This window comes from Octopus bimaculoides, chromosome 9 (genome assembly GCF_001194135.2).
Source record: "Octopus bimaculoides isolate UCB-OBI-ISO-001 chromosome 9, ASM119413v2, whole genome shotgun sequence".
Lineage (NCBI taxonomy): Eukaryota > Metazoa > Mollusca > Cephalopoda > Octopoda > Octopodidae > Octopus > Octopus bimaculoides.
The window spans coordinates 34,104,326-34,114,102 of NC_068989.1; the positions used below are offsets into that span (position 1 = coordinate 34,104,326).

Below are 9,777 nucleotides of genomic sequence, written 5' to 3' on the forward strand. Positions count from 1 at the left end.
ATGAGACTGAAGGGTGGACATTGGGGGCAAGAAAGGGACGAATTGATAGCACAAAGAATTAGGGGATATAATATATGTTGAGGTGTGGTTAAGACATGGGGAATTGTTGACAGGACACTAGGTGTAGGGACAGTGCCCAGCATGTATATGCATGGACAAAATGTTTGCTGTTAGGAATGGGTCTTCAGCAAATTGCCAATCGTCTTGGTCCTTTCACTACTTTGTCCCTTGTCTTCCTCTTCTGCAAGTTCCATCCACTTTAAGCAACCAGCACTTCTTTATGCAGCTATCCTTATATACATATATTTATATATAGGCCTGGATGTGTGGTTAAGAAGTTTGCTTCCTAACCACATGGTTTCAGATTTAGCTTCACTGCAAAGCATCTTGGGCTAGTGTCTTTTTCTATGGCTCCAGGCTGACCAAAGCCTTGGGAGTTAATCTGATAAACAGAAGCTGAAAGAAGCCTGTTATGTATTTGAGTGTATGTTTGTGTCTCCTTGTCTTGATATTGTGTGATTGTTGAAAATGCATGTTATTCATTTCCAATATTAAGCAGAAACATCTCTGGTCACAGGGAACTATTACCTTGTTAAGAAACAGCTAATTGTTGGTGACAAGAAGAGCATCTAGACACAGAAAATCTGCCTGAATAAATTCTGACCCATGCACACACGGAAAAGTGGATGTTAAAATGATGATATACATGCACATACAACAGGCTCTTCTCATTTTGTATCAATCAAATATACTCATGAAGCTGACCAAACATATGTATTTATCTTTGTCCATACTTGTATATTTATAAATGGATGTATACAGGTGTTTTTGAAAAATGAAAGAGTGCTCAATTTCAGGATTAGAAGTTGGCCAGATTCAGAACTCATACTTTGTTTTATTAACCATAAAAATCATAATCATTCAGTATGCAAACTCTTGAGATGACAGCTGTGAAGGCAGCACAAATCTGATACAAAATATTAGTGGTCTCATATATTTACATTGTTTTACAGTTAGTAATGGGGAAGAACACTCAATGGAACAAATAAAAATCAAAACAAACAATTCAAGATAAGTCTTGTTTATTTACTTCAATCTGCTGTATGTTTATATCTTGACATAAATGTAAACATGGATATACTCATACTCTCACATACACAGATATCTAGTTTCTGTACATGTATGACTGAATGAATAAGTAAATGAATTAGTAAAACAGAAATAAATAATGCCTACTTTTGTGCAATGATCAACATTTATGGAAGCACTTTCTTGTAATTCAACACGTAGAGACTACAGCCATTTACATTTTGTTACGAGGTAGTATTGTTTATGTCTTGGCAGAATGTACAGACATCTCGGGGTGGATGTAATCCACTATAATATTTGTAAATTTCATGACAGTTTGTCTCATGTACAGACACTAGGTGTCCATACGCTGAAGCAGGGAGGGGGAGTGCATTTTAGTGTGTAGCAGGTTGCTGGTTCACTTGAGATCATTCAGAGTATGGAGTGGATGGGCTTTCCTGTGGTTGTAGGTATTGGGGTGTGATATAGGGAGACACAGGAAGAAGAGAGGTTAGAAGAGGCTAGTGCATTGTTATCCCTTAAACGCTGAAGTTATTAGGGAGTTTAGTGAGTATATTTCTCTTGGAGCTGAAGATTAAATGTCAGGGTTGTGGATAATTTACCTAACCAGGCTGTAACTGGAGTATTTCCAGGACAGAAATGTGCTTGCATGTTTGAAGTATTTGTATGTGACCAAAAGAAGGCCCTTTCCATTTTATTTAAGATATTTATTTATAGAGACAGTATCTAGAGCTTTTTTTTTTCATCAAGAATAAATTGCACTACTTGTCCATTAGGTTACTTATTTTGTGTTTTTTTTAAGATCTATGTGAATTTTGATAGTAAGGTAAAATTGCTGTAATTTCTCTGTCTAAACAAGATGGGCTGTGTATTAAGATTTGAATGTATATTTGTTGAAGCTGATATGCACCTTTCCCTTCTTCCTGGTTATCTAAAACATCAACTCTATTCACAACCTCTTTTTCAAAGCATTTGTTATCCAAAAGAATTGACTGTACACCAACAAATATAGATCTGTTATGATGATGGCACTCTATTTTTGACTTTTTCACTGTTGTTGAGTATTTGTGATCTACTGCCTAAACAACTAAGATTAACAGAATTTATGTCAAAGATTTTCTGGTACTTGTGGTTTGGAAGGAAGTGCATGTCTACTAAGTATTTGTAGCTGCATTCATACCAAATAAATGATTGAATCACATGATTTCCTATTTTTGAGCCAATTAGTTCCAGTGGAGATGGTTCTATAACTTATTTCAAAATGCATCTCTTTAGTACATTTATATAGTATGAGGTAGCCATATTGAATATACTCTTATCTAAAGACAGACTAGAGATATTTCTAGTTATGTTGTTTGTGATATGTTTAATAATCAATGAGTGGTGGATGGAGCCCTTGTTTGCACAAGTAATCTCCTCATTCCATTTAAGGAATGGGTAGTGTTTTCAGGTGTACACATTCAATGCCATATCCAGGTAGTTAGCAATTTTGAGATATATATTCATTGTGGTCCAGTCCTAAGTTTTAATTGGTTAAATATTTTAAGTAGTTTTTATTTTTCTATTTCTATCCATGTCTTGACTTAAACCCTCACCACTAAATAATCCTATTCTGGCCTCTACATTACTGAGTATATTTAGAATATAAAAGCCTACAGGGTCTATTTCAGACCATCAGTGGGTACATTGAAGAATTCTTCAGCTTTCTTAACTCAGTAAGAATCATCACAAAATAACTGATTTTCAGGTGATCAAGATTAGGCAAATATTGTGGTATACAACTTGGTGAACTGAAGTGTTTGCAGGAGATAATTCATAGAAACTAACAGGTAAAACTGTACTACACTATGTGTAAACAGACTACAGTGCTAAGTTCTCACCAATAGATATATTTGTGCTCTTACTGAGCTTTTATCTTGTGTACTCTGCAAATATGCTTGGGAGTATTTACATTCTTTCTTTACATGGCTTACTGCCATTTTCTGACTCATCATTTATCTATTTCTGATGACTTATAGTGCACCTGACTACTGTATACAATAAGAGAAAGATTTATAAAAGAATGTTGGGAGGTTATCAGACACCATTATATCTCCTTTCCTGTATGGATATATTTGTAAGCTATTTTTTCATAAAATGAATACTGAAATTTATATATTTACTTTTCTGTATGAATACATACATGTGTAGTTAAATGACTTCTTTTAGAGAATGACTTACCACAGATGTTACAGTGATATGGTTTCTCTCCTGTATGAATGCGTTTGTGTTTAGTTAGGGTACTATTTACAGTGAATGATTTACCACAGATCTCACAACAATATGGTTTCTCACCTGTATGAATACGCTTATGTTTAACTAAAGCACTTCCTTCTGAAAAGGATTTACCACAGGCATCACAATGATATGGTTTCTCTCCTGTATGAATGCGTTTGTGTTTAGTTAAGTGACTTCCTTCTGAGAATGACTTACCACAGATGTCACAGTGATATGGTTTTTCTCCTGTATGAATACGTTTGTGAATTGTTAACCCACATATTCGTGGAAATGATTTACCACAGATATCACAGTGATAGGGTTTCATTCCTGTATGAATACGCTTGTGAATAGTTAATTCACTTCCTACAGAAAACGATTTGCCACAGATATCACAGTGATATGGCTTCTCTCCAGTATGAATACGCTTGTGTTTAGTTAAGGTACTATTTACAGAGAATGATTTATCACAGACATCACAGTGATATGGTTTTTCTCCTGTATGAATACGTTTGTGAGAATTTAATCCACATGTTTGTGGGAATGATTTACCACAGATATCACACTGATAAGGCTTTGCTCCAGTATGGATGCGTTTGTGAGTAGTTACTTGACAACTTAGAGAGAATGATTTACCACAGATATCACAGTGATATGGTTTCTCTCCAGTATGAATGCGTTTGTGGTTAGTCAAATTATCATTTCGAGAGAAGGATTTACCACATACATCACAGTTATAGGGCTTCAGTCCGGTATGAATACGTCTGTGATTGGTCAAAGCACTTCCTTGAGAGAATGATTTACCACAGATGTTACAGCAATATGGCTTCTCTCCTGTATGAATACGCTTGTGAGGAGTTAAATAACCACTCTGAGAGAAAGATTTACCACAGATATCACAATGATAGGGTTTTCTTCCTGTATGAATACGTTTATGAGTTGTTAACTCACCACTTCGAGGAAAAGATTTACCACATATATCACAGTGATACGGTCTTTCTCCTGTATGAATTCGTTTGTGAGTAGTTAAATCATTTTTTTGACAGAAAGATTTACCACAAACATCACATTGATAGGGTTTCTCTCCTGTATGAATACGCCTATGAGTAGTTAAAGTACCATTTTCAGAGAATGATTTACCACAGATATCACAGTGATAGGGTTTCTCTCCTGTATGAATGTCTCTGTGTTTAGATAAGCTACTGCTTTGAGAGAATGCTTTACCACAGATATTACAATGATATGGCTTGACTCCTGTGTGAATACGTTTGTGCTGAGTTAAGGCACCTCCTTCAGAGAATGATTTACCACAGATATCACAGTGATATGGCTTCTCTCCTGTATGAATGCGTTTGTGTTTTGTTAATGTACTATTTACAGAGAATGATTTACCACAGATATCGCAGTGATATGGCTTCTCTCCTGTATGAATGCGGTTGTGTATAGTTAACTCATCATTTCGAGAGAATAATTTACCACAAATATCACAGCGATAGTGCTTCTCTCCAGTATGAATACGTCTGTGAGTAGTTAAATTACTTTTTTGAGTGAATGACTTATTACAAATATTACAATAATATGGCTTCTCTCCTGTATGAATACGTTTGTGTTTAATTAAGTCATCATTTCGAGAGAAAGATTTACCACAGATATCACAGTTGTAGCAGTTCTCTCCAGTATGGATACGTTTGTGAATAGTTAAGTTACTTTTTTGAGTGAATGACTTTTTACAGGTATCACAATCATATAATGGTTTCCCTGTCTCTTTCAGTTTCTCATCAGGAAAATCAATCTTTTTCAATCCCATTTCACATTTATACTGCTTCTCACATAATTCATTTTCCATAATGTTTTGATTTTCCTTACAATATACACTGTTCTTTTTTGTGTTTTTATATTATTTTCCTAATAAATAATTCTAATTCTCTATTTAACTTGACTGTATTCTTTGCCAGTGCTTGGTGATGTAGCAAACTCCTTTAGAAATTTGTTCATTTTGCCAATAATTCCAGTTAGAAGAAATATTTCAAACTAATTTCCAACAGATTTATATAAACTGTGTTATATCTGCTCTGTATAACATCTTCCTTTAGTCTTTAAATGATGATAAAAATTGATGAGTGGTCATAAGTTAGAAAATACTTTCCTGGGAATGTCATTTGATAATCTAAAATAAAAGAGAAACAGTATAAGACACAGAGGATACTTAAAAAAGTAGATAAACTGTAGATATAAATATTTAAGAACTGATCAGATATATCATCTTTCAAGATAAGGTGTAAGGTGAGGAAAAGTTGAGTGCCATTTGTAGCAGGTTGAAGAGTTACTTCCCTTCATAGCTTGTCGTTTAACCCCAGGCCAGCCTTGACTAAACAAGTTACTGTTACTTAGACCTTGGTCAAAACTTAGCCACCTAACTAATGATCAAAGGAATCTCAACCATCACCCATCTTTTTCAGAGTATGAATCTTTATTGACTTCTATTTGTAGCTGGTGGTTCTTGTTTAATAATAAGTCGGCCCTGATATAAACCTACTATGAAAAATATTTTTGTTTCTATGTCAGAAGCAAATTTTATATCAGATAAATCAAATAAAAACATTATATTGATAAACAAGGAAAAGACAACTGGATTTAATAAAAAAATTTAAACAAAAAGTACCTTGTATAAATGTCCTTCAGTGAATAATAACAGTTGAATTGGTGTGAAGGTGTGACTGAACACTTTCCCCATTGATATAACATTTTATGAACTTTAATAAAATATCTGGGGGTAAAAAGAAATTTCAAGATGCAGTTTTCAAAGTTTACTTCAGAAAACAATATCAGTAGGAAAATACATGACTATAAGAATATGAGTGACATTATTGTGAATGAATGAAAGTTTAATAATGTTTACAACACTAGCACTGCTTCTAATACATAATTGAATTTAATTGTACATATGCATCGTTGAAACATACCAGCAAATGGTTTTCACACTAGTTGTATATACTCATAGACTAGCAATTCAGTTGTGCCCATGTATGAGAGTGAAGATCAGAATACCACAATAAAGAATGGAGGAAGACTTGCTACTAATTTGGGACAAGAAAAGAGAGAGCCTTTTGGTATAGGTGAGTGAGGGTAGGGGAATCATGAACAAACCAATCATACATCTCGTGGGGATGATCAAAAGACAAGTTTTAGGGGAAAAATTTAATGAAGCCAACAAACTGTGAAGAAAAGAGAGACAAAAAAAACTATTTCATTAAAGTATGTGTGGTGGGGTATGTGGGTTTAACAATAAGTTGCAAGGGGAAAATTATAAAACTAGACATTGCCTAGGGAGTGTTTGGAACAATACTGTTAATAATAAAACTAATATCAAGTGAATGAAACTGGTATCACTAATTTCTCAAATCCATATCCTTGCTATTACTGCCATTGCATTCAGACAGCACTGACCATAACAGCTTTTTGGTTGTTGATTCATTCAATGTATATTTATTATTTTAGCCAAATTTTACTTTCAAAGACTAGAATCTCTATCTTCAATACATCCGACTATGCTATCACTGCAGTAGTGTGTTTAGTGACATATTAGTAGGTAGAACAAAGAAGTTTAGGTTGTGTATGTATGATATACTTTGCAGCTTAATCAAAAGTGTCAACAGCTTTCCAAATCATGAACAGAATGTTCATGACATTTTTCTTTGCCTGTGATGTTATATTACTAAGCCAAATGCAATAGATGTTTGTATTATCAGCTTTGAGCAGTCAGAACATCTTTACACGTATCATTTTCTATATACTTCACATACCGGATCTTTTCCTTTTGGCCGGCACATAGAAAAAATAATTTTTTGTAACTAAACACTTTCAAATTTCGTATACTGGTAGAATGTGTCATTTAAAACATCATTTACTCTTGGCGTTTTTAAGAAAATTCTTTATTTTCAAAGTTATTTCGTGTTAAAGTTGTTGTATTTTGGTAATTTCAACCAACCAATGACGTCTATTGAGGTGAAAACAATTACTGCTGTGGTTTGTCAACAAGACGTTCTGGTGGTGTAAATTTACTTTGTCACTGTTATTTATGACATCGTTTGTGCGTTTGTACTGGTTTTAGCTTAGGGTTTTAGGGTCAGGGTAATGGAAAAGGTTTTAGAATTAGGGTTAGGGTTTTTTGCAGCTACTATTTTCGGAAAAACATTTTTGCTCCCCTCCCCCTCCAATTTCTTCATTTTTCTCTAACTCTAACCCTAAAACCAGTACAAACACACGAACGATGTCATAAATAAAGGTGACAAACAAAATATATACCGCTGATAGTTGTTGTTGACAAACAATGGCAGTAATTTTATTCAAGGGAAAAGATCCCAAAATAGGCAATTTCGAAAATGCTAAAACGAAATGAAAATACTTCCACAAACAAAATAAACTGAAATTTTTTTTTAAATGACTAATAACTGAATTGATTAAACTATATACATGTGTATCTCAAATGTAAATATATCAGAAATAACGATGACAAAGTAAATTTACACCGCCAGAACATCTTGTTGACAAACCACAGCAGTAATTGTTTTCACCTCAATAGACGTCATTGATTGGTTGAAATTACCAAAATACAACAACTTTAACACGAAATATCTTTGAAAATAAAGAAGTTTCTTAAAAACGCCAAGAGTAAATGATGTTTTAAATGACACATTCTACCAGTATACGAAATTTGAAAGTGTTTAGTTACAAAAAATTATTTTTTCTATGTGCTGGCCTAAAGGAAAAGATTCCACATACCTGTCCTGTGCCAGTGCAATCATTTCTGTCAAGTTTTTATCTCAGCTCATTTGTACTCTGGTGTTCATGTTCACTGACTTTACACATTCAGCAGAACATCTTTACTTCATTTCTTTCTAGTATATATGCAGTCTTATACACAAACATTATTCAATTTGCCCTTCACTTTGAGGGAGAAGCCCTTTGTTACCAACAGCTAACAACTCCCTGAGCTTTTGAAATATCTACCTCCACTGCTAATTAAATCAGCTAGCTCAGAGAAGCAACCAACTATATCTTGTGATCCTATCAAGCATTAAAAAAATCTATTACCCAAACTATATGCCTTTAGTGCTTATTGCCTTTGTGCATTTGCCACACAAAAGTCTGCTTTCTCTGTAAGCCTGCCTGTGGTTCTACTGTACTTGTGTATCTATAGTTTACACCAAGAAACTTTATGAAATTCCTATCTATTCCATTCCTGCATTGTGAACAACATCATTTCCCTGATATAGCAGGATCCAGTCTACTTTCCTTCTAATACTTAGCAATTACTTCTCTAAGTTTTGCTTCACTGCCTGGAATTTCTCCAATTCTATTACAGATTTGGTTTTAAGAACTAGATTGTTAGCATAATGAGAGTTCCCACAGACAGCTGACTTTAAATTCCTCTGTTATGATCTGGAGAACCAGGATAAATAAAAAAGATTCAGAACTGAGCCTTGTTGGATTCTTACCTGCACACAAAATTTCTCATTGTTTTCATCGTATAAGAGTTAAATTACATGAAATGAACATGTATTTAACCCTTGTCAACCACTATTTCATGATTAAATTTTGCAGTTTCTGATTTCTGTCAATCTGTAATGGATTATGACTCGAATACTGATTCCAATAAGCAATATCATACTGTCTAGAACTTCAATTTCCAGACCAAGGGAGAAATATTTTAATCAAGAGAGGTATCAAATTGCTGGACCAGGTGATGAAAGTTACAGAAAGGGTCATCGCTCAAATAATCAGGAAGAGAGTTAGCTGAGATGAGATGCAGTTTGGTTTTGTGCCAGGAAGAAGCACTACTGATGCTATTTTCCTGGTGAGGCAGCTGCAGAAGAAGTACCTGGCCAAAAATAAAACTCTGAATTTGACTTTCCTTGACATGGAGAAAGCTTTTAATAGGGTCCCCTGCTCTCTTATCTGGTGGACAATACAGAAGCTAGGGAGAGATGAGTAGTTGGTGAGAGCTGCACAAGCAATGTACAGGAATGTTGTAAGGTGAAAGTCAGCATACAGGCATATCCTCAACATCCCTATCTCTGCCGAGAGATCCTAGTCTTGTGGGCGCTGATGCCACAGAAAAGCACCCAATACACTCTAAAAAGTGGCTGGTGTTATGAAGTGCATCCAGCTATAGAAATTATGCCAAAACAAATGGAGTCTGAATGTTAAAAGTTGATGACGACACAGATTTATTTATATATATATATATATATATATAATAGTCTTGGTGACTCCTAGTCTTTCAATTCTTCAAAATTTAATTATTTATTTAAAATCATTATATCCTACATTTTCGAAACATATTTTTAAAAATTCTTGAAATAAGAGAATAAAAGTATTAAAAAATGGAAAATTTACGACTGTCAAAATTTTTTATAAATAAAAATTTTT

General features: G+C 34.1%; 1 protein-coding gene across 2 annotated transcripts in view; it reads right to left on the minus strand.

The window, feature by feature from the left end:
* Positions 1-1,065: 1,065 nt before the first annotated feature.
* The window catches only part of LOC106868295 (zinc finger protein 850), a 9,887-nt gene continuing 1,175 nt past the window's right edge, over positions 1,066-9,777 (minus strand). The window contains exons 2-3 of one of the 2 annotated variants that reach the window (XM_052970590.1): positions 6,008-6,112; positions 1,066-5,512 (exon numbers count right to left, since the gene is read on the minus strand). In XM_052970590.1, the coding sequence (XP_052826550.1) occupies positions 3,248-5,191 (1,944 nt within the window). In that variant the 5' untranslated portion in view covers positions 5,192-5,512; positions 6,008-6,112 and the 3' untranslated portion in view covers positions 1,066-3,247. The remainder of the gene's footprint in view (positions 5,513-6,007; positions 6,113-9,777) is intronic. The other variant, XM_052970591.1, reaches the window with a different exon arrangement.